This window comes from Delphinapterus leucas, chromosome 3, assembly GCF_059928025.1.
Source record: "Delphinapterus leucas isolate spDelLeu-1000000601 "Yukka" chromosome 3, BTC_Dleu_Yukka2, whole genome shotgun sequence".
Taxonomy (NCBI): Eukaryota; Metazoa; Chordata; class Mammalia; order Artiodactyla; family Monodontidae; genus Delphinapterus; species Delphinapterus leucas.
The window spans coordinates 157,758,445-157,782,524 of record NC_143131.1 but is presented as its reverse complement, the minus strand read 5'-3'; the positions used below and the strand labels follow the sequence as shown (position 1 = coordinate 157,782,524).

The 24,080-nt window shown below is 47.5% G+C and overlaps 2 protein-coding genes across 12 annotated transcripts in view; one reads left to right on the top strand and one right to left on the bottom strand.

The window, feature by feature from the left end:
* Window positions 1–2,684: 2,684 nt before the first annotated feature.
* The window catches only part of LOC111169815 (E3 ubiquitin-protein transferase RMND5B), a 31,688-nt gene continuing 10,292 nt past the window's right edge, over window positions 2,685–24,080 (bottom strand). For 8 of the 10 annotated variants that reach the window (XM_089909782.1, XM_089909786.1, XM_089909780.1 and 5 more), the window contains 6 exons: window positions 22,283–22,383; window positions 21,934–22,100; window positions 20,810–20,975; window positions 19,283–19,385; window positions 19,037–19,191; window positions 18,383–18,949 (listed from right to left, as the gene is read on the bottom strand). In XM_089909782.1, coding sequence (XP_089765908.1) covers window positions 18,886–18,949; window positions 19,037–19,191; window positions 19,283–19,385; window positions 20,810–20,975; window positions 21,934–22,100; window positions 22,283–22,383 — 756 coding nt within the window. In that variant the 3' untranslated portion in view covers window positions 18,383–18,885. The other 2 variants (XM_089909784.1, XM_089909783.1) reach the window with 2 other exon arrangements.
* On the top strand, window positions 13,460–17,484 carry LOC149749871 (H/ACA ribonucleoprotein complex subunit 2). Of its 2 annotated transcripts, XM_089909791.1 has the most exons (4): window positions 13,462–13,771; window positions 13,985–14,054; window positions 16,352–16,457; window positions 17,119–17,484. In XM_089909791.1, exons 1-4 carry the CDS (start codon window positions 13,612–13,614, stop codon window positions 17,242–17,244), a joined length of 462 nt encoding a protein of 153 aa, XP_089765917.1. In that variant the 5' UTR covers window positions 13,462–13,611; the 3' UTR covers window positions 17,245–17,484. The 2 variants fall into 2 exon arrangements, with proteins under 2 accessions (XP_089765916.1, XP_089765917.1); XM_089909790.1 differs by lacking the exon at window positions 17,119–17,484 and having other exon boundaries at window positions 13,460–13,771; window positions 16,352–16,954.

Genomic DNA, 24,080 nt, shown 5'->3' with positions numbered 1-24,080 from the left:
ACGGCTCTGCTTTTCCGGAACCAACTCCATTCATGCTCTCTCACCAGTCAAGGTCGGTCTGGTCACCAGCTTATGTTAGGCTAGTCTAGTCTCTAGCTCAGGGCCCACATATTTTCCCTTGTCACATCCTGCCAGTAAATCTTTTCCTCCTGGGGAAGTGTTTCTTCTAAAATTGACCCTCCCTTTGGCTGTTAGGTCAGAACTACTTCCAGCAATAAAGAACGATGTCCTGGAATTGAACATGTTGCCAACAAGTACTCTTGTCCCCAATTAATGTTCCTGCATTTTGCCAAAAAGGTGAGAACTAGCCTCCCACTGGTGGTGCTTTGAGCCCTGACCCATGGTGGGATCAGCTTCCTCATGCCAGTCACCAGATTTTCCTTCTACACTCTAGCCACTTCTCAGTTTCTTTTTTTCCCCCATATTTTCTGTTGAGCTATAACTGGCATATCATAAATTAACCTACCCACTTACAGTGTACAATTCAATGGTTTTAGCATATTCACAGAGTTGGTCACCATAATCTCAGTTTGGAACACTTTCATCATGTAAAAAGAAACTCCTAACCTGGCCATTCCTATCCCAACCCTCCCTCCAGCTCCCACAACCACTAACCTGCTTTTGTCTCTATAGATTTGCCTGGACATTTTATATAAATGGAATCATATAAAATGTGGCTTTTTGTGTCTGGCCTCTTTCACTTAGCATAATCTTTTCAATGTTCATCCATATTATAGTGTGTATCGGTACCTCATTTCTCTTTATTGCCAAATAATTTTCCACTTCTTTTGCTGGTTCCCTGTCAGAGGCTGAATCTCAAAATGTTGAAGCACCCCAAGTCTCAGTCCTCCTCCCCTCTTCATCTCTATCTACTCAGTTCCTGGGTGATCTCATCCAGTCTCTTGACACAAAATACCGCCTATATGCAATGACTCACAAATCTATCTCTCTGTCCGGCCCTTTCCCATGAGCTCCAGACACACAGGTCCCACAACGTCTTCCACATCCCCCTCCACTTGTCCATCTCAGGCATCAGGCTTGACACAACCAGTACAAGAGAACCAGTCTGAGTTCAGTTATGGGTAGTGATGGAAGAATGCTAGTAAGTGTAAGCAAACACAATCTAACAGCACATTAATAATAATTTTAAATCAACAAGGAAGGCTTATTCCAAAAAGACAAGGATGGTTTAATATTAGGAACTCTGCTAATATAAAGCACCATATTAATAGAGAAAATGAGGGGAAAAGTCTTATCAATATATATTAACAGGGCAATTGATAAAACCCAACACATATTTTTAGTAAACATTCTTGATAAAATAGAATAAGGTAAACATTTATAAAAACAACCCAAACACCATCTTCCAGAAGCACTTTCATTAAAGTAAGAAACAACAAAAAGTTGTCTTCTTCCATCATTATTTAACCTTTTCTGGAGGTACAACCAATGCAATTGGACAAGAGAAAGAAACTAGAGGTATAAAAACAGGAAAAGAGTAGATAAAACCATCATCATTTGCAAATAATATGATTATAAACATGGAAAACCCAAAGCCCAAAACACTATTCTAAAGTATAAAAGAAGTCAGTATGGTGGCTTTTGTATATGCCAATGACAATCAGAAGATATAAAAGAAGGACCTAAAACACCTAGGAATATACTTATCAAGATAAAGATGAAGAAAATTTGAAATATTGAGCACATAAAAGATCTGAGCAAATAGGAAGATTCAACATTAGGAAGATGTCAAAACCTCTCGTAAACAGTGATAAAATAATTTGTTAATGCTATCTTAATAGAAACACCAAACATTTAATAGGAACACTCTCCTACTGAAAAAAGCAAGGTGCAGAATATTACGCATAGCATGCTACTTTTTCTATAAAAATGGGAAAAGCATTTGTATATAGACAAGATATGGTCTATCTATAGAAGGCGAGGTAGGAAATGGGTCTCATTGGTTGCTTCTGGTTAGTAAAATGGGTAACTGAAATAGGGGTGGGAGGGACACTTCTCACTGTATAACTTTTTGGTATAATTTTGAACCATGTGAATATATTACTTATTCAAAAATTTTTAAAACTGAAAACAATCATATTTCTATTTTTAAAAAATATTTTAATGGCTCTGTGTTGTCAGCAAATGATTTAGGTGTCTAAAACCTTCCATAACTGGGCTCCAAATAGTGGTATTGATGATAAAAGGGAGGTGAGGATAGGGGAAGCCGCTGCTGCCACCACCAGCACCGCCACCACCATCCAATCAAGGAATTACAGTGAGCTACATACAGCCCATGCACCAAATCTAGCCCGCTGTCTTTTTTTTTTTTATAAATAACTTTTTTTAAATTTATTTATTTATTTATTTTTGGCTGCGTTGGGTCTTCGCTGCTGCGTGTGGTCTTTCTCTAATTGCGGCGAGCAGGGGCTGCTCTTCATTGCGGCACGCAGGCTTCTCATTGCGGTGGCTTCCCTTGTTGCGGAGCACGGGCTTTAGGCGCATGGACTTAAATGTAGTTGTGGCTCGCAGGCGCTACAGCACAGGCTCAGCAGTTGTGGTGCACGGGCTTAGTTGCTCCACGGCATGTAGGATCTTCCCAGACCAGGGGTCAAACCCATGTCCCATGCATTGGCAGGCAGATTCTTAACCACTGTGCCACCAGGGAAGTCCCAGGGCATATGTTTGTTTTTTGTTTGTTTTTGGTTTTTTTTTTTGAGGTATGTGGGCCTCGCACTGTTGCGGAGTACAAGCTCCCGTTGCGGAGCACAAGCTCCGGACGCGCAGGCTCAACGGCCATGGCTCACGGGCCCAGCCGCTCCGCGGCATGTGGGATCTTCCCGGACCGGGGCACGAACCCGTGTCCCCTGCATCGGCAGGCGGACTCTCAACCACTGCGCCACCAGGGAAGCCCTCAGAGCATATGTTTTTGGTTTTTTTTTTAACATCTTTATTGGAGTATAAGTGCTTTACAATTGTGTGTTAGTTTCTGCTGCATCACAAAGTGAATCAGCTATACGTATACATATATCCCCATATCCCTTCCCTCTTGCGGCTCCCTCCCACCCTCCCTATCCCAAAGCACCGAGCTGATCTCCCTGTGTTATGCGGCTGCTTCCCACTAGCTATTTATTTTACATTTGGTAGTGTATGTATGTCCATGCCACTCTCTCACTTCGTCCCAGCTTACTCTTCCCCTCCCTATGTCCTCAAGTCCATTCTCTGTCTGTGTCTTTATTCGTGTCCTGCCCCTAGGTTCCTCAGAACCTTTTTTTTTTTTTTTAGATTCCATATATATGTGTTAGCATACGGTATTTGTTTTTCTCTTTCTTACTTACTTCACTCCTATGACAGTCTCTAGGTCCATCCACCTCACTACCAATAACTCAATTTCGTTTCTTTTTATGGCTGAGTAATATTCCGTTGTATATATGTGCCACATTTTTATCCATTCATCTGTCGATGGACACTTAGGTTGCTTCCATGTCCTGGCTATTGTAAATAGTGCTGCAATGAACATTGTGGTACATGGCTCTTTTTGAATTATGGTTTTCTCAGGGTATAAGGGCATATGTTTTTGATTCGTCTCTGGGTATGTACCTAGAATAGAATTGCTGGGTCCGTGGTAACTCTTAAGCTTTTGGGGGAACTCCCAGGCTGTTTTCCAAAATGGCTGCACCATTTCACATTCCTACCAGCAGCGTACAAGTGTTCCAATTTCTCCTCATTCTCATCAATACTGGCTGTTATCTGACTTTTTCATTATAGTTATCCTAGTGGGTGTGAAGTAATATCTCACTGTGGTTTTGATTTGCATTTGCCTGATGGCTAATGATGCTGAGCAACTTTTCATGTGCTTAATGGCTGTTTGCATACCTTAGGAGAAATGTTTACTCGCCCATTTTTAAATTAAGGATGAGTTTTTAATTGACTTTTTATTTATCAAGCTAGATGCTTACTCTAGGAGCTGAAGTTCAAATAGAAGTTCAGTTGCCTTAGCGGCAGTTGGTATCTCCCCAAAAGTGAAGCCTGAGATTTCAGAACAGAGGCTAAGGAGAGAGGGATCATCAAGTGGGATTCCAGAGGATGGAAGCTTCCTCAAACAAAACTGCTTGGGAGAAACCTTACTGTGTAAAGCTGAGGGCTTAGAAAAGTCAGCTTGGCTCTTCAGAAAGTTGGGTTTCTATAGCGTCAGGATTTTGGCTTTGGAATTTAAAATGTATTATTTTAAAGGTGATAATATTTATGTTAAAAACATTTTCAGATAGTACACAAGAGTATAAAGCAAAAGTTAAACGTCCTTCCTCCCTAACACCTCTTCCCAGATTTAAGCTCTCCAGAGATATTCACTATTAAGTTTTCATGTATATATGCAAATATATACATATATATTTGTTTGTTTATGTACATTAAATAACATATTGTTCTGGCAACTTGTTTCCACTTATCAATATAGCTGGGAAATTTTTCTACTTTCACCATAGATAGAGATAAATCTTATTCATTTAATGTGTTGTCATATCATGTTGTATGGATTTCTATAATGTATTTAACCAGCCCCTACTGAAGGACTTTAGTTTTAGTGTTTTTGCTATTTTGAGCAAGTTTGCAGTGAATCTTCTGCACTATCTTTGGTACTTTTGTGAGTCTCTCTGGGGATAAATCCCTAACATTTATGTTTTGATGGATGCAGTATGGTCCAATTGTCCTCTAAAGAGGTGCAGTTTACACTTGTTCTAACAGTGTCTCTCCATCGCTTTCAAAGACTGGGTTTTAGCAACCTTTTTTCAGGGGGAGGAGGTTGTTGTGTCTGTTTTCATTTACATTTCTTTAGTTCAGAAGGAGGCTGACATTTCATATTTTTATAGGTCATTTATGTTTCTTTTTCTGTGAACTTTCTGTTCTGTTCTTGTCCAGTTTTTCTATAGAGTTGTCTCTTAGTGCTTTGGAAAAGCTTTTTGTATTTTAAGGAAAAATTTCTAGTGCTTTTGTGGTTTTATTGTTTATATGAAAAATTTTGATCATCAGTTTTACTGGCGAGTGTGAGTGACAAGGCAGGGCTCCAGCTTTGCTTTCTTCCAGATGGCTTGCCATTGTCCTGATGCCATTTATTGAATTCTTTCCCTTTCCATCCATTTATTTAAAATGCCTTTGTGATATACTAGATTCTAATATGTGTTTGGGTCTATTTCCAGCCTCTCTATTCTTTCTCTAGTACTAAGTTACTTTGATGGCTTGTTTTTTTTTTTTAATTGTTTGTTTTTAAACTATTTTATAAGGTTTTGGCAGTTTACCAATTAAACCAGGTCTAGGGAAAAGCATGTTATATGGAGAAAGGAAGTGTCTGGGAGTCAAACAGATCAGGATTTGATCCCAGATATATAGTTTATCAGCTTTTTAGCCCTGGACAGATTCTTCAACTTTACTGTGCTTCAGTTTTTTCGCCTTTAAAACAGAATGAGGATTGAGTGAGATGCTGCCAGGAAAGCGCTCCCTGCTGCTGTTAGGTGCATGCTGGATGTGTGGCTGTTCACTTCTGGGCCTGAGCTTTAGTGGGCCGGGGTGAGGCATTTGCAAGATCAAGGGGGTGTGTCCCCCCACCCCCAATCCTCCAGGTGCAGGAATTCCCTGCCCAGTCAGCCCTGAGTCCATTACTACTGCCTGCCCAGACCTCTCCTTCGATCTGCTATTCAGAGAGAGAGCTGTCCCTGAAGGGAGGCCAAGGTGTGTGTGTGGGGGGGGGGGTTCGTGGACAGAGTGTGGGTCCCTCACTATACAGAACAGGGTGGGACGGATAGATGGAAATAGAGGAGGAGGGAACAGGACTCCATCCATGTTCTTGCCCTGAACCCTTCCAATCTGAGGGGTGGGCCTGCTTCCTTTTCTGTTCCCTCATGATGATAGATTGGGGTGGGGAGGAGAGGTATTCATTTGTTCAATAAGCATATCCTGGGAACTGGCTCGGTGTGTTAGTTTCCTAGGGCTGGCTTGGCTTAAAACAATACAAACTTATTGTCTCATAATTCTAGAGGCTAGAAGTCCAAAATCAAAGTATCCGCAGGGCTGTGCTTTCTCTGCAGGTTCTAGGGGAGAATCTGTTCTGTACCTTTCTCTTAGCTTCTGGTGTCACTGCTATCCCTGGTGTTCCTTAGCTTGTAGACACATCTCTCTAATCTCTGCCTCCATTGTCACATGGCATTTTTCCTCTTCTTATAAGGACACCAGTCATATTGTATTAGGGTCCACCTTAATGAGCTCATCTTTACTTGATTACATCTACAAAACCCTATTTCCAAATAAGGTCATGTGCACAGGTACCAAGGATTAGCACTTGAACAGATAGCTTTGGGGGACACAATTTGACACTGGGAATGCTGGCCCTTAGGAGGGTTAGGGTTAGGGTTAATGTAGGGCATCAGCACTGACTCTCCCTCCTTCCCACTTTCCCAGCCAGTGACCTGGGGCGGCCAGTGGCATGTGGATTTGATTTCTGGCAGGGATAAAATTAGTGGGGAGGATGATATTTTTAGAAGTCCAAGGGACCCTAGCGACCACCTAATCCAGACATTTAACAGATGGGAAGCTGAGGCGGTTCCATGGGACACTTTGTGTTATGGTTGGGCACTTTGTGCCGAGGCAGCTGCTGTGGGCCATGGACTGTGGCTCCAGTTGGTGGTGGGGAGAGGGGGAGGGTGGCCACTGAGTCTGTTGTCAGCCCTGGATCCCCAATTGCAGCCTGAGGCAGACTCTAGTTTGGGCCACCAACACCTACTGAAAGCCCGTGCTTTTCCCAGATGGGTTTTTTGTCTGGGGCTGCCTGGAGAGAGGAGGAGGTGGTGCGGGCCGGTGCTGCCACTGTTTCAGTTCTGACTCCCACTCACACAGTCCCGGGGCCTGTGGGTGCCCTGCAAGGCAAGTTCCCTCTGCAGTGCCCCCGCCACCCCCGAAGCCTCTCCTGGGCTGCAGCTCTGCCAACCCGCTTCATCTGCTACCCTCTTCCATTGGCTTTGCATGCACTCAAAAATCAGGGAAATCTCTCCTCTGTTGGAGACTCTCCTGTTTTCTTTGCTGTTTTGGTAGAAGTTGGTGATGTGTTGATGTGAGTGTGTGTGTTTCTGTGTGCATGCACGTGCATGCAAAACCTGCCCTGTCTCCACAGTGCCAGCTGCCTCCCACTGCTTAACGGGATTCTTGAGCATAGTGCTTGATGGGCACATTTTCTGTTCTTGTGCCCAGAAAATCTCATCCTTCTCCCTTGCTCTCCTTGGACTTGACACTGGCATGCCTGCCAGACTTCGTGCCATGGAGTGAGCTCTGGTCCTGAAATAGCTGATCCCCAAGCAGCAACATCCTGGGGCTCCAGCTGCAATTTACAGCTAAGGCCAGGGCAGAGGATGCCAGCGTAGGCACCCATGGGCTAGAGCTCTGAGCGGCTGGAGTTTTTGCTGCCAGCATTTTCTGTGGAGTTCGCAGACCATCAGGAGTAGAGAAGATGCTGAGGAGGTTTGTGTCTCCACCATTGCCTATCGGACTCTCCATTCATTCCAAAAAATGTACTGAGCATCTAGTATGTGTCAAACACCGTGCCAGGCATCAGAGGGAGCTAGAGAAAGACCTTGCCTCCCCAGGGGTTCCAAATGAACTCTACTGCTGTGTTCCATGACTGGGAAGCATCAGGAACTCTAAGAACTGGAACCTAGGAAGAGACCTGGGAAAAAGCTGCTTCCTACTGAGATTTGTGGAATGGCTGGGGGGAGGGGGTGCTGGTAAAGCCTGGAGGTGAGGAAGGGGGAGGGCAGGGCTGAAGACAGCCTGGTGGCAGGGCCCAATAGAATGGCCACTCTCAGCACTTACCGCAGCCATGTTCATTGTTGGGGTCCCTCCGTCTCACAACACAGAAAGCTCCAGGAAGACAGAGACTGTCTGTGGAACTGGTACCTGGCAGGGAGTCAGTGCTCAGAAAACATCTGAATGAATGAACTTCACAGAGTTTTCTTTAGATCTTGAGGCTACTGGGGAGCAGGAGTTTAAGTTCAGGTTCACCTGGTTAGTTTTATGATTTTGGAAGATCATTCAGGCAACTGTGGGAAAACAGGGGAATGGACAGTATGCCTGAGGAGCTTCCTCTGCTGTTCGCTGAAGGGGAATCAGATTTGAACCTAGCACCTGAAGATGGAGGAGGCCACCTACAAGGACCAAAGAGCAGCTGTAAGAAGCTGAGAAGGATCCCTGGCCAATAGGAAGCTAGGATCCCAATCCTACAACCACAAGGAACAGAAACAGGCCAACAGCAGGAATGAGCTTGGAAGAGGATCCCAAGTGCCAGATGAGATCACAGCAGTTGGAAACTTTGACTTTTACCTTTGTAAGCACTGATCAAGGAACCCAGCCATGCCATCCTGGACTTCTAACCTGCAAACCTGGGAGAGAATAAAAGGATATTGTTTTAAGGCACTAAGTGGTCATATATTACAACAACAATAGAAAATGAACACACCAATTGCTGGAATCATTCACTGAATTGAAAACACAGGTAGAGGGGCAGGTCAGACAGGCTAGCTGAGAAAAGACACCCAGGAGGAGTTGGAGTTGATGATAAGCATCCCCACCTCATCAGGTTGTGGAGAGGATCAAATGCATAGAAAGTAAGTGCTGGATAAACGTTGGCCACTGTGGGTGTGGCTGGAACTGTGGGGAGACCTGGGTCCCAGATGTAGGTGGAGATCTGGGAGTTACTGCAGAAGGGCCGCTGCCTCCAGACACTGAACCTATCCCATAGTTGTTGATTCCATGGGATGTGATAGGATGGAGAAAGCAGGTGACATTGCCACTGCCCAAGCTCTGCTGTACCCCCTGGGCCTGGGGTCTGTCAAGTGGGCTGGTCCCAGCCCTGTCTGACCAGGCGCACATCTCCTCTGCTTTGAGTGTATGCCTACCCTCTGGAGAAGTGAGGAATTACCAGGATTGATTGTGGCCAGCTACGGCTTATGAACTTTTTATTACCGTGCTCTGTTGACAGCTGGTTTCTTGCTTTGCCTTCGGAGAGGGGCATGGAGGTCATGGTCCTAGTCCTAGAATGTGAGAACTGGAATCATCTTTGGGATCTGTCTATTCCCTCTCCTCTGGTAACAGGAGGGGAATGATGAGGCTTGGAGAGGCAGGGACTTCTCCCAGACCACAGAGCAAACCAGGGACCAGGCTTCCCTCTCCTTCAGTCAGTCTTTAGCTGGGGGTGGAGAGAGGTGGGATTCAGGGAGCAGCTGGTGGTCCCCTTCCTAGTCCTGTGCCCCCACTGCTGCTGAGGAGGAACAGAAACCTGACCATACTCGGTTTCATCTGGGCCTTCCTTTTCTACACATGGAAGGAGGAATCTATTTTTCTCTTTCTTCAAGAGGGACAGAGAGGAGGGCAGACAAGCTGGAGTGGAGCAGACTCAGGAGGAAACTGGGTTGAGAGTGTTTGGGGCTTGATAGGGAGAACTTGGGTGTCAGAGTCCATTTGATTTAGATGAGTCAGCAAACGTTTTCTGTTAAGGACCAGATAGTCAATATTCTAGGCTCTGTGGGCTACACAATCTCTGTTGCAACTATTCAACTCTGCTGTTACAGTATGAAAGCAGCCATGGGCAGTATGTAAACAAATGGGTGTGGAGTTTCTGATAAAACTTTATTTATAAAAAAAGACAGGGACTTTTTTTAGAAGACCCAATGCTGCCCACCAAAATTAATTAATTAAAAAAACCCACATATGCCCACATGAAAACTTGTACATGAATGCTCACAGCAGTACATGAATGTTCACAGTTTCCAAAAGGTGGAAACAACCCAGTCCATCAACTGATAAATGGATAAAATATAGTATACCCATACAATGGAATGTTATGTAGTAATGGAGCACTGACACATGCTACAACATGGACAAACCTTGAAAACATCTTAAGCAAAAGGAGTCAGACACAAGAGGCCACATACTATATGATTCCATTTCTGTGAAATGTCCAGTACAGGGACATCTATAGAGACAAAGGGGAGATTAGTAGTTACGTAGGTCTAGGGAGGATGAGGGGGTCAGAGGTGATAGCTAAAGGGTGCAGTGATGAAAATGTCCTAAAATTGACTGTGGTGATGGCTGCACAACTCGGTGAATACACTAAAACCAGTGAATCATATACTTTAAACGGGCAAATTGTATGATACGGGAATTATATCTCAATTAAAAAAAATCATCTACCCCAGTTTTCTAAAAGAAGGGACCTTAGTCCATCTAGGTCTAACTTTCTCATTTTATAGATGAGGCACTGAAGCCCAGAGAGGTTAAGTGACTTGCCCAAAGTCATTTGTCATTTAGAACCCTGATTGACTACCCATTAGCCATTACATTCTCACCCATTCTACCCTGCTTCAAGTGAGTGGGAGTGGCCATTCACACAAAATCAGTGAAGTCACACAAACCACCTTGGATCTGGCACAGATCTCTGAGACTGGTGTTAGAAATACACGGTGTGGTTTACTGAGGACAGATTTGTTCTTGGCACTTCACTGTCTTATGGCTCAAAAAATTGACACTTGTGACCTGGCCAAGCCAAGATTCCCACACTTTCACTATCCAGCCACATTTCACAAACTTTGAGCTAAAGTTGAATACCGAGTCACAGGAGATGAGCAGAGCGTGAGCTTGGACATTAGCGGACCAGGATTCAAATTCAGCTTTGTGTGAGCTGCATGAAGCTATTACCTTTATGAGCCTCAGAAAATTGTGAATAATAAAGGTATTCTTTGTGAGCACTGGATGAGATATCACATGTAATGTGCTTGGCATATAAATGTTAATTCCTTCCTCCTTCCATTTGAGAACTGAGAGGTCTTCATAACTGAGACCTTGGTGAGGTCAGTCAAGCACATTTGCTTGAATTGGGTTTCCTGGGGATGATAATTCTCTGTGGAGTTCATCATGCCCAGTGCACACATCTGGGAGCACCTTTCCCCTTTGCAACACTGACACATTGTCACCCAACCAACAAGGCTAAAAGAGGAATAGAAAACCACCCTGCACCCTCTTGCCCCGTTGGTAGGAATGTAAACTGATACAGCCACTGTGGAGAACAGTATGGAGGTTCCTTAAAAAACTAAAAATAGAATTACCATATGACCCAGCAATCCCACTACTGGACATACACCCTGAGAAAACCATAATTCAAAATGACACATGTACCCCAAAGTTCATTGCAGCACTATTTACAATAGCCAGGACATGGAACAATCTAAATGTCCAACGACAGATGAATGGATAAAGATGTGGTAAATATATACAATGGAATATTACTCAGCCATAAAAAGGAATGAAATTGGGTCATTTGTAGAGATGTGGATGTACCTAGTCTGTCATACAGAGGGAAGTAAGTCAGAAAGAGAAAAACAAATATCGTATATTAACGCATATATGTGGAATCTAGATAAATGGTACAGATGAACCTATTTCCAGGGCAGGAATAGAGACGCAGGCGTAGAGAATGGACATGTGGACACAGTGGGGGAAGGGGAGGGTGGGATGAATTGGGAGATTAGGATTGACATATATACACTACCGTGTGTAAAACAGATAGCTAGTGGGAACCTGCTGTATAGCACAGGGAGCTCAGCTCGGTGCTCTGTGACGACCTAGATGGGTGGGATGGGGGTGGGTGGCAGGGAGGTCCAAGAGGGAGGGGATATATGTATACATTGTACAGCAGAAACTAACACAACATTGTAAAGCAATTATACTCCAATAAAACAAAAAAAATACTAAGATTGAAAAAGAAAAGAAAACCACCCTGCAGAGCCCTGCCAGCTGTGTGTTCAGAGGAGCTCTGCTCTCACAGCCTCACGTGCCACTTGGCGAGGGCTCCCTAGAGAGGGCCAGAACTTCTACTGCAGGACCTAGGGGGAGGGAGAAGGTGGGGAAGGGTTTGGGGTGAGAAATGGTACAGCAAAGTGGTGGACAGTAAGGCAAAGCTGACAGTAGCCACCAGTCCTAAAGCTCAGGAGGGACTATCTTTTCTCAAGAAATTCCAAAGTGCAAACATTTAAAAGGTCAATTTTTGGTTACATTGTGCAAACAAACTTTGCTTATTTTCAAATTATTTTTTGTTGCTTATATAACTATTCTCATTGTTCAACTGATATATTTTTCTATTTGTGAAATTATTTGGGGTCTAAGTTTAGTATGGATTGCATCCTACCTTTTCTTATTAAAATACTAAGTTTTTTAAAAGCTACTTGTTTTTTATGTAACGACTGCACTTGGTTACAGGGTTAAAAGGTCAGTTTTCAGCTGGCTTAACTGCTTTGTGCTGGCAAGGCCACATGCAGGCTTCTAAAGTTCCACTTTCTGGCCTGTTTGGCCACCACAAAAATGACGAGACTAATTGACAAATTAGTTGCCTTTGTCAATCCTATAATCAAAGGCAACTAATTTGTAACAATGATCTAATTAATATTCATCCAGTGTTCCAAGACAGGGTACATGAAGTAAGTCAGAGGTACAAGATCCACCCCAGTCTAGGCCTGCTCGCCTCCCCAGCGTTACAGTCCATTAATCCTCTAGAGTTAACTGCAAACCGGGCGCCTACTCAGATCTCTCCCCCACCACACCCCGAAGTCTCAACCCCAGTGTTCATGCTGTCTTCCCTCTCAGCTCCCGCCAGCTGTCTCCGCCATGCCTTGCGTGGGCGTGATGCCGTGCGGCGGTAGGAACTACAAGGAAAACAGAGGGTTAGGGGATACCGTTGGGAGATCGGCGGGAACTGCAATTTTAGATACTTTGGTCAGGAGAACCTCTCCCGTGGTAAACATCTGAGCAGATTCCTGCGGGAAGGGTGGGAGCGAGCCACCGGCTCTCTGGGGAACAGCGGTCTAGACCGAGGCAATTAGTGAGTGAGTGGGTCCATCCCTTGCCAGGAAAGAGAAAGCAGAGTGTGAAAAATCGTGCTGGAACGAAGGAATCGTTAGCAGTGTCAGGCTTTACCTTAACCTTGGCACCTAGGTTACACCAGCCAGGACCAGTTCAGGACCCGGGACCTGACCGGACTAGGCACTGCCTAAGGGATCAGATTCTAAGGAGGTTTGGAATCACACCGAGCAGACTTCCCATTCTTCCAGTCCGGTCGCAGACCCCGCGCTTTAGGCAAGGATCCTGTCGCCTTAAATGTGGTCATGACCCTACAGGTACAGCCTCCTCCTCCTCCTCTTCCTCCCGCCGCCTATTCTGCGACGCCGAACTCTCAGAAGAGCCCAAGCCTGGGTCCCAATGCCTCCTCACCTCCTCCAGGCCCCGAATCCCTCAGGGCTCCGCCCCTTGCCTCCTGAACCCTCTGATTCCGGCCCTAATCCACTCCGCCCCGCCCCGCCCCAGTTATGGGAGTGGCCCAGCCCCTACGGCCGAGACCCCGCCCCTCCGTGCTGTATATTTAAGAAGCTGAGCGTCAAGAATTGGTCAGAGTCGGAGACCTGAGTTCCTAATTGGTTATGGTGTGCTGCCTGCTTCCCGCAGAGCGGCATGACCCGGAAGTGATTCCTGAAGCGCCGCCGCGTGGATTAGTACTTTGGGCACTCGGTTGCCGCGGTCGCTGTTATGACCAAAATAAAGGCAGATCCAGACGGGCCGGAGGCTCAGGCGGACGCGTGCTGCGGAGAGCGCACTTACCATGAGCTGCTGGTGAATCTGAACCCCATCGCCCAGCCTCTGGCTTCTCGCCGCCTCACGCGGAAGCTCTACAAATGCATCAAGAAAGGTGCGGCGGGACTTTCCTGGTGGTCCAATGGTTAAGACTCTGCGCTTCCAGTGGAGGGGGCATGGGTTCGACCCCTAGGTGGGGAAGTTACGCAAGCCGCATGGCGTCTTCAAAAAAAAAAAAAAAAGGTACGGGTGGACGCCGGGGTGAGTCGGGGGACAGGGCGCGGGTGGCGGTCGGAGGTCCCCTCGACCGACTCTTCTGTCGTTGCAGCCGTAAAGCAGAAGCAGATTCGGCGCGGGGTGAAGGAAGTTCAGAAATTTATCAACAAAGGCGAGAAAGGGTAAGAACCCCCTCCCGCCAGATTTTGCATTTCTAAACGATGACGAAGGTATCCCTGCTACTTAGTAGGTAGTCGGTAAAAGAGCTATGACTCCCCCTCATGTGCAGAAGGTAAATTCCCTTCCGTACAAATGCTGATACATCACTTACACGAGCGCAAAGGGACAACATGGGGAAAGTGAATTCCAGGGGAAGCGAATCGTATAAGCCAGCTCACTTAGGGTAGATCCCAGCTTCATTCATTCAGCGACTATTTACTGACTCCTCTTTTTCAGGCACTATACTATGGCGAGACAATGACAGTAATCAAATACACACAAAATTACAAGAGTCATAGGTAACCATAAAGGAAAAGTACAGGGTGCAGTGAGAATGACTTCATTATCCTACATCTTTTCTTTCTGGCATTTATCAGAACCTGAAACTTATTTGCATTTTTATTCCCTGTATCTCCCACTAGGGCCAGAAAGTAAGCTCTTTGAGAATAGGAAAAAGCCTCTCACTGCTTTACTTTCAGAAGTGTCTGGTACATTGTAGGTGCTCCAGAGATAAATAATGCTGGGGGGATTTGATGCTCTATGGAGTCTGACCTAGGTGGGGTAGCTGAGGTCTGAAGATATAGGAATTAGTTTGTGGGCTGGGGGGGGAGGGGAGACATTCTGCCAGAAGAAAGTGGATTTCAGGGCAGAAGAGGGTAGTAGTGGACAGAAGTGCTAACTTCGCATGGGGTTTTTGTAAGCCATGGTAAGTTTAGTTTTTGTACTCAGAGCTTTGGAGGCCACTGAGGGGTAAAGCCAGGGAGTGACATAATTATGTTTACACCTTAAGATTTTTCTGGCAACTTTGGAAAGGATCAGAGGTGGAAGAATAGATGGGGAAATTGAGATAGGAGGCTACTGTGGCATAGAAGAGGCGAGGGCAATTTTTGATTGGGTTAGTGATGGCGAGATGGAAAGAATTAAAGTGGATGGATGAGAGGACTTTCCGATATGGAGTGAAGAGGTGTGGATTCCAGGCGAATGGACAGAGGGCACACTCACTGAAATAGTGAATAGTGGAGGGAGCTGGGTTTGTATGGGAAGATCATGAGTTTGGTTTTAGACAAGTTTTTGAGGTGCCTTTTAGACATATGAACCGTCTCCCTAGCAGAAATGTCAAACAGGCAGGTGGCTATAAGGGTTTGCAGTTTGGGAGAGGGTCAGGCTGGAGAGAATAGATTTGGGAGTTGTCAACACATAGTTGGTGCTTGAAGCCTTGGTTATGGATGGGGTCAGCTGGGGAGAAAGTAGTGACAGGGCAGCCAAGGACCAGGCTGTGGGAACAGCAGCATTTAAAGGCTACTGAGGAATTCCCTGGCGGTCCAGCAGTTAGGACTCCGTGCTTCCACTGCAGGGGGCCCAGGGTTCGATCCCTGGTTGGGGAACTAAGATCCCGCAAGCCGTGCGGCACGGCCAATAAAATAAAATGAAGGCTACTCAAAGGAAGAGGAGCCTGCAGAGGAGGAGAGTATATGAGGCAAAAGGAAAACTAGGAGTGTGGATGCAGTGCTTTGAACCAAGAGCTTTTTCCTTGTGTTTTCCTCTCACTCCCCACGGGAACAGACTCTTCCCTCTGTGTCATCAGGGCTGCTGAGGCCCTTGTCCCAGAACCCCAACACTTTGCCAGCTAAGAGCCCTAGCTGGGGATTCTCTGGCAAGCTTTCATTGGATCTGGTTCCCTGTCACTCTTGGGAATGATCCTGGAAGCACTCAAGGCCCTTAAATGTGACTAGTTTTTCTAGCCGTCTTGTCTGCCCCATCCCCATCCTGGACTCCAAAGCCATCCCTGGCTCCCCAGCAATAGCCAGCCCCTGTGTATCTGGTATCCTTCTGATTCTCTTGACCTTAAATGCTTTCCCTGTCTCCAGCCCCTCCACGGGCTGCCTGACATGTTCATCATTCAGCTTTCCTCTCAAGTATCATTTCCTGATTCATTTTTTGATCTTCCAAGGAGAGCTGAGCTGTTACTCCTTGGCATCTCTCTCATACCTCATCTGTCCCAGCGCGATATGCTTTGTCACACTTGGTGGCATTTACTTGTTGCCAAGCAATAGAGATTACCTCCCCAGAGGAATGCACTCACCAAACCAACCTGCATGAATTTCTAAAGGTTGGGAGACACACATTAATAATTGGACTCTTTGAGGTCATGGGGCATTTTACCCATCTCTGTACCCCCAAGGCCCAGCTCAGAGGCAACACTTACGACTGAAAGAGGGAACAAGCAAGCTGGAAATGACAGTGGTTTCTCTTATTTCAGGATCATGGTTTTGGCAGGAGACACATTACCCATTGAGGTATACTGCCATCTCCCAGTTATGTGTGAAGATCGGAATTTGCCGTACGTCTATATCCCCTCTAAGACGGTAAGGAGCACGTGTGCCCGATCTTGGTCAGCACGGGAGGGAGGGTGTCTGGGATCAGGTATGTGGCAGCAGGCCATAGTGGGAAGGAGCATGAGCTTTGGAGTTAAGACAGGCCTGGATGGATTCTTGGCTCTGCTGCTTCCTAGACGAGGGACTGCACATAAGTTACCTCTCTGCACTTCCATTTCTTTCTTGTAAAATGGGATCCCCTTCTCCATGGACTATGGGAATGAAACAGAAGGTGAACTTGGATATGTAAGTCCTATTAGGTGGGTACAGTTTCAGAGGGGATGTTCTAGGGACCTGAAGCTGTCCTTACCCTTACACAGCAGAGGCCAGGTCTGGGGTCCAGGGAGTGGGGGATGGCAGAGACCTGGAAAGCATAGGCACTGCCCAAGGGGACAGCCCCTGCTGGGCTGGAGCCCTTTCACAGTTGCCATGTGAAACTGTAGGCCCAGTGTTGCTGGACCACAACTCGAAAGTTTGCTGAGTTTAAATGGTGGCAAAATGTTAACATTGACTGACTAGCACATGTCTTAACATTGACACTAGCACTAGTCTGTGGGCTGGATTAGGCTGGTGGATCATCAGTTTGTGACTCCCTGGTATACAGGTTGTGCGGCCTTCTTTCCAAACAGCCCTTCTATTTCCTTCTCTGCAGGACCTGGGTGCAGCCGCCGGCTCTAAGCGCCCCACCTGTGTGATAATGGTCAAGCCCCATGAGGAATACCAGGAGGCCTATGACGAGTGCCTGGAGGAGGTACAGGCCCTGCCCCCGCCCATGTGAAGGACTTAGGCAGCAACCTGGGCACCTGCTCCAGAAGCTGTTGCATTGGCAGCGCACCAGCTGGCAGCCCTCCTGCTGCCCACATTCATGGCATCTCTGTGGTACCCTGAGGCACGTGTTCTTCCCAGGTGGCTCCAACAGCTACTTCACGGCAACAAAGCCAGCATCTTCTCCATCAGTGCTATTTTCTGTTGAGCTTCAGTGAAGATGACGTGGGAGAAGTAAATGCTAAAACTAAAATGTGCTGAGTCTGTGGGTGTTTTTTTAAGCAGCAGCTACTGGTGGGGCTGAGGAGTTGGTGGGGAGGAAAGAGCAGAAGCAGCCTTTCTCCTCAGAGGACCCGAGGACTTCAAGAATGTTCAGTGCTAGTGCTTGGCCACCAGAGCCAGTGCTAGACTCAAGCTGAGAACGGACCCTAGTGCCCACCCTGAGCTTTCCACTCCCGCTTCCAGAGTAGCTGGGAGCTGCAGGGCGAGCCAGCTGAGCCCAGGCCCCACTTCACCTAAGCCTGTAGCTCCTATGTCGGGGACACCCCCATTCCTCTTTTCTTTTTCCCCAAGAGACTTAAATGCCACTGGGAAGCTGACAGAAGCAATGTACCCACCCACACAGTAAATTTTAAATAGGTATATGAAGTTAATTGCAGAACCCCAGGCCATCTCTCCTGCTTGGCATAATGGCCCCATAACCTAATCCCTTCAAACATTTTAGACTTATGGTGCCTTCCTGTTTTCAAAGGCCCAGCACAGGACCCAGTACACACAGCAGCCAAGCTTCAGGCACCCCGGAATAAACTGGAAGGACCTTGGGCTTGAGGGTTGGATCTGGTTTAAACTCCAAGCTCTCTTCTTGATAAGCTGTGAGCCTTTTTGGGCAAGTCATTTCATCTTCCTACATCCCTTCACACTCATCTCTAATAAGGAGGTAATACGATTTTATATGTGTATATGTAAAAGCACCTTGCCCAGGGTCTGCCATCTCCTAGCTTTTTCTCCCAATCAGATGCAGGTTGGGTTCTTTCGACTGGGCTCTGTGGCTGCCATGCTCCCAACCAGCAGCAATAGTTAGGCCATGTCCAGTACCTGTGCGCAGTGGGCACGTGGTAATTCTTTGCCAGTGAAGCTAAAGGTGGGCAAAGTAAGGAGAAGGCCTGTGAATATATTTGCTCAAAGTTATAAAACAACGGCATTCAGTTCTGTCCCAGACTATTTACAGTGGGAAATTGATGCATACAGTTGTGAGGCTGTACAGTGGGAGGAATGGACACAAGCCTTGGTGTGGCAGTAAGAGACCTGGCTGAGGGCAGGATGGAGGACATCTGCTGTGCCCGCCAAGTCCTTTGCTTCTCTGTCAGTTGCTACTAAGTCAACAGCAAATATAATGAAGGGGAGACAGAGCAGGAGTACAGAGGCAAGAGTCTCCCTGCCCTTAGAGCCAAGGAGCCAGCTGCCAGATGTAGGCTGCTTCATCTCCCTCCTTGGTCTCTGCCACAGGGCCACTCCAGCCCCTGCCTGTGGTGGCACTCCTCAGCCAGTTGCTCTGAAATGAACCACAGTCCACAGAAGCCAACCACCCCCACGGAGACAGACCAAGGCTCATGGGTGAAAAACCTCTTTCAGCAAAGTTCCTCCCAGGCAGGAATCAGAATATGATGCGTTTCCCATCTGCTGGGTTCTGCTCCATGGGACAGTAGGGACACTTCAGCCTACAAAGGGAGGAGAACCAAGAATGTCTCAGGGGGCCAGCCAGCAGAAGGATCAAGCCAAGGTGGAGCAGAGCACATGGAACTTACTTTCCTCCGTTAATGAGCTTGTTGAGTGCATCTCGGGAGATGACATGGCCACAAATGAGCTTGATGGGAGGGTTGGAATCCGACGTCTGCTGGCGGAGGATGGGGCACGCGAACACTGAGTGGTACCAGCACTTCATACCTAGTTCGATCTCAATCTGGGGAGGCCAGCAGAGGTGTGAGTCCCACTTCCCATGGCGGCTGTCCTCCCCAGCGCCTCCTGCTGTACCTCCCCCTGCCAGGCCTCACCGGTAACTCATCCTTGTGACTCCAGACCCCAGTGCACTGCCTCTGCTCGATCACAGCTTTAATGTTCATCAGCACTGGCAGCGCCACACAGCCAGAGGCAAAGCTGCAGAACAAAGAGCAGGGGCTGGAGTGACCCTGACCAAGAACCCAGCAGACAGACAGAAGGACCAGCACATTGTTGGAATGTGACTTGGGACAAGGTTTCAAAGTGGCACTTGATCAAACCGGTACTTAAAAGTCTCTCAGGTAACACATAAAGCCACATATGTAGTCATGCGTCCAACTCTCAGAAGTCATTCTAATGCACCCCAAATTTGAGAATCTATAATAAACACAAAAGGAAAATCCAGGGGACAGATAATCTGTTCATCCCAAGCACTGATAAGTCCTTGGTGTGACAGGGACAACGATGTTTGGAAGGGCCCCATCCTGCCTGTCTACCCCATTCCGTTGTCACAGTGCACCTCTGTAACTGCAGTCAACCAGGGCACTTAGATACGGGAAAAAGCACATTCAGTCCTCACAAGGATTGGGCGGGGGGTGGGGAGCCGACTGGCTGGAGCCTTGGGTACCAAACGCCTACAACACGCAGGGCAGTTGTGCGCAACAGAACCGTCCTAAGGCACCGGTGTTCCCACTGGGAAAGACTGTTCTATAACCAGAGTCTGTGGTAACGAATTGGAGGGTGGAGCCTATCACAGTGGGGCAAGGCGTGAGATTCCACAGCCAGCCTAAATAAAATACACCACTGTGGTGCGGTATGTGGTGGGGTCAGGTCCAGGTGACCTTTAGTCCCTGTGAGGCCCTTAGGAGCCTGTTTTCTCATGTAAAATGAGGATAACAGTACCTCTAACTCCTTGGTTCGTTGTGAAGCCATGAGAAGAATATTAACTATAAAGGAGTCTTCTGAGTGAAAGCTCTCAGCACATGTGACTCAGCCACTCAAGTCTCCCTGAAGGGAAGTCGTGTTTGAGAGATGAGGTGGCAAGAAGGCCAGGCTGTCAGAGGGTCTTGTGATAATCCAGGGGTGAGGTGCAGGAGACACAGACCTCACTCAAGAGACCTTATAAAATGGGAACCTTGGGCTTCCCTGGTGGCGCAGTGGTTGGGAGTCCGCCCGCCGATGCAGGGGACACGGGTTCGTGCCCGGGTCCGGGAGGATCCCACATGCTGCGGAGCGGCTGGGCCCGTGAGCCATGGCCGCTGAGCCTGCGCGTCCGGAGCCTGTGCTCCGCAACGGGAGAGGTCACAGCAGTGAGAGACCCACGTACCACAAAAAAAAAAAAAAAAAAAAAAAGGGAACCTTGACCCTGCCATTGACCTTGTGGTGATCCCAGGCCACAACTCTTTCTAAATCTGTTTCTCCAACTGTAGAAAGAAAGGTAATTCCTATCTGGAAGAATGACTAAGACAGCCAGTTTAGGTCTGTGAAGGCACGAAGCACCATCCCTGGACGTGGCAGGGCCTTGGCAAATTGGGTTTCCCTCAACCCTCCCACTTGTGCTGCCCCCACAGGGCTGGCTGTACCTGACGCTGAGGGGTGACTCCACAGAAAGGCCCAACAGGGAACAAGCATCGCGCGTAAAGGTCTCACAGATCTCGGCCCAATGGCTGTTGTCCAGGAGGTGGCAGTAGGGTGACTTCTCCAAGCCCAGCCGCAGGTATACCAGACTGCCCATCATCACCTGGATCTCTACAAGGCAAGGGGGAATCAGGGTACAAGGAGGCAGCCTTTTCCCAGGGTTCCGCATCCAGCCCTGTGGTGGCAGGGCTGCAGAGGCAGTATGAGCCCCATGGCTCCCAGGCCCGAGACCTGACAAAATGGGGGTTAAAATGCCCTCTGGCAAAACCAGTTTTCCCTAAAATCCAGTGAGGAAGTGGGGTCTCAGGCCTGCTTCTGTGGCAATCATGACCCCACAGCATGAGGTAGGGAGGGGTTTCAGTTTCCTTCCCATCCTTTCAGCTGCATCAAGGAGTGAGCTCAGGCCAGCGCTCATGTCTCTATTCTCCAACACTAGCTAATCCCCCCACCCCCCGCCTTTTTTTTTTTTGGCCACACCTTGCGGCATGAGGGATCTTAGTTCCCTGACCAGGGATCAAACCCATGCCCCATGCAATGAAAGTGTGACGTCCTAACCACTGGACTCCAAGGGAATTCCCTAATCTCCCTTTTTAAAAAGCTTTCAGGAGGCAGCAGTATCTAGCTAAGATTTCATAACATTGCTGGGTTTTCATGTTGTTTATCTCTAAATAAAATGTGAAGTAATAAATGTGAGGGGAGCTAAAGAAAAAAGTTACTAGTAGTCGGGTGGTTACTAATTGTGAACATCTGGAAGGTGAGGCTCAAACAACTGAGGTTTGGAATTCCTACTGTGAGGCAGAGCAGCATGAGGGCACGCGTGTCGTGGGCAGGCCTGGTGAGCTCTGGGTGGGGGTGTGGCACGTGGCTGGGGACCAGAGGTGGTGTGAGATGAAGTTAGGAGGGTATGGCAGAGGCGGTGAGGAAGGGCCTTGAGTTTGTAGTTCACCTGGGCGACAGTTGGGGAGGGGTTCCGGTAACATGCAGCCCCACGTGGGGCAGGGACGGGCAATCCCAGACGTGATGTCCGCCAGAGCCCAGCACTGCCCACCCTGGAACTCGGGGCACGTACCCCGCTGGTGAAGCCGAGCAAAGGGCTGGAAGTGCCGGGCGTAGCTGAGGGCCTCCAGCTGCTTCTCAGGACCACCTGCCAGGAGGCGGATGAAGTGCAGTCGGTGCAGCTTGAACTCCAGGGAGCTGTTGAGCTCGAGCAGACGCTGCCTGTGGGAGACGGCCCATCTGGGAAGAAAGGGGCCAGCTGAGTGTGGAGCTGGTGGGGCGAGAGAAGGGGCCCTGGAAAAGCCTCCAAGAGCCTATGTGAGGCCCGTGAGACAGAGCTGGAGACGTGTCAAGTATGCTGAGTGAGGTGAAGAGCACAGACAAGCCCTGTCCCCCACGGGCCCACCCAAGGGCCAACGTACTCCAATGCTGGCCCCAGGTCTTGTTCATGCAGAGCTTCCAGGATTCGATTCAACTCCAGGAAAGGCTGCTTGAAATCCAAATCCACATTCAGTGTTGATTCCTAGAGGGAGAGAGAACAATTCACCACTGGAGGACAGCGTTTCCAAAATTCTCTGCTCTACACCTAATAAAACCTCATCCACCAAAGACAAGCTAGAGAGGGCCAGGTTTTACATGAGAAGCCATGGTCTCTTGCCAGGCACCTGGACCCCTCTTATTCCCAGTTCAGTTCTGGGAGGCTGAGTGCTACATGCTGGCCTCCCAGAGAGCAGACTGCAAACCCCACCCCATCTGCTGGGGTACTGGAGACCCACACTGAGTAGCATGGAGAGAAAATTATTCCTTTTCAATCCCCCTAATTACATTAAGGGAAAGTATCCTTTATTTTCACTTCTAGTGTGTCTTTAACACCTAACAAGTGCTACTTTGTCATTTTACTAATCTTCCTTTTTAAGAAAGGGATTACCAGGCACTCAGACCTCTGGCTGGCAACCAACTCTACCTAGAAATTAATAACTTCACTTTTCATTGTATATATATATATTTTATATTTTAAAATTTATTTTATTTTATTTATTTTATTTGTGGCTGCGTTGGGTCTGTTGCTGCACATGGGCTTTTCTCTACTTGAGGCGAGCAGGGGCTACTCTTGGTTGTGGTGCGCGGGCTTCTCATTGCAGCTTCTCTTGTTGCAGAGCGCAGGCTCTAGGTGCGCGGGCTTCAGTAGTTGTGGCATGCGGGCTCAGTAGTTGTGCCTCACGGACTCTAGAGCACAGGCTCAGTAGTTGTGGCGCACGGGCTTAGTTGCTCCGCAGCATGTGGGATCTTCCCGGACCAGGGCTTGAACCCATGTCCCCTGCATTGGCAGGCGGATTCTTAACCACTGCGCCACCAGGGAAGCCCCCCATTGTGTGTGTGTGTGTGTGTGTGTGTGTGTGTGTGTGTGTGTGTGTGTGTGTGTGTGTGTGTATATATATATATATTTTTTTTTTTTTTTTTTTGCGGTACGCGGGCCTCTCACTGCTGTGGCCCCTCCCGCTGCGGAACACAGGCTCCGGATGCACAGGCTCAGCGGCCACGGCTCACGGGCCCAGCCGCTCTGCGGCATGTGGGATCTTCCCAGACCGGGCACAAACCCGCATCCCCTACATCGGCAGGCGGACCCTCAACCACTGCGCCACCAGGGAAGCCCCATTGTATATATTTTTATAGCTACTCTCTTTTTATATCAGGGGCACTGATTTCTAAAATTTATTTAAAGAAGCAACAAAAGCAAAAAATAAAAAGCAGGACTACATCAAACTAAATTAAAAGCTTCTGCACAGCAAAGGAAACCATCAACAAAATGAAAAGGCAACCTACCAAACGGGAGAAAATATTTGCAAATTGTGTATCTGATAAGGGACTAATATCCAAAATATATAAAAACTCATATAACTCAATAGCAAAAAAAAAACCCTTAAAAAATGGAGAGAAGATCTGAATAGACATTTTTCCAAAGGAGACATCAAAATGGCCAACAGGCACATGAAAAGATTCTCTACCTCAATCATCAGGGCAGAGCAATGCAAATCAACATCACAGTGAGCCATCACCTTGCACTTGTTAGAATGGTTATTATCAAAAAGATAAGAAATAACAAGTGTTGGCAAGGATGTGGAGAAAAAGGAAACTTCGTGCACCTTTGGTGGGAATGTAGATTGGTGCAGCCACTATGGATAACAGTATGGCTCAAAAGATTAAAAATAGAGCTACCAT

What these genes read in the sequence shown, in the direction of transcription:
- LOC149749871 (XM_089909790.1), top strand. Translation starts at nt 13,612, where the DNA reads ATGACCAAAATAAAGGCAGATCCAGACGGGCCGGAGGCTCAGGCGGAC. An exon ending in CTACAAATGCATCAAGAAAG is followed by an intron (nt 13,772 to 13,984) that starts GTGCGGCGGGAC and finishes CTGTCGTTGCAG; the next exon opens with CCGTAAAGCAGAAGCAGATT. An exon ending in ATCAACAAAGGCGAGAAAGG is followed by an intron (nt 14,055 to 16,351) that starts GTAAGAACCCCC and finishes CTCTTATTTCAG; the next exon opens with GATCATGGTTTTGGCAGGAG.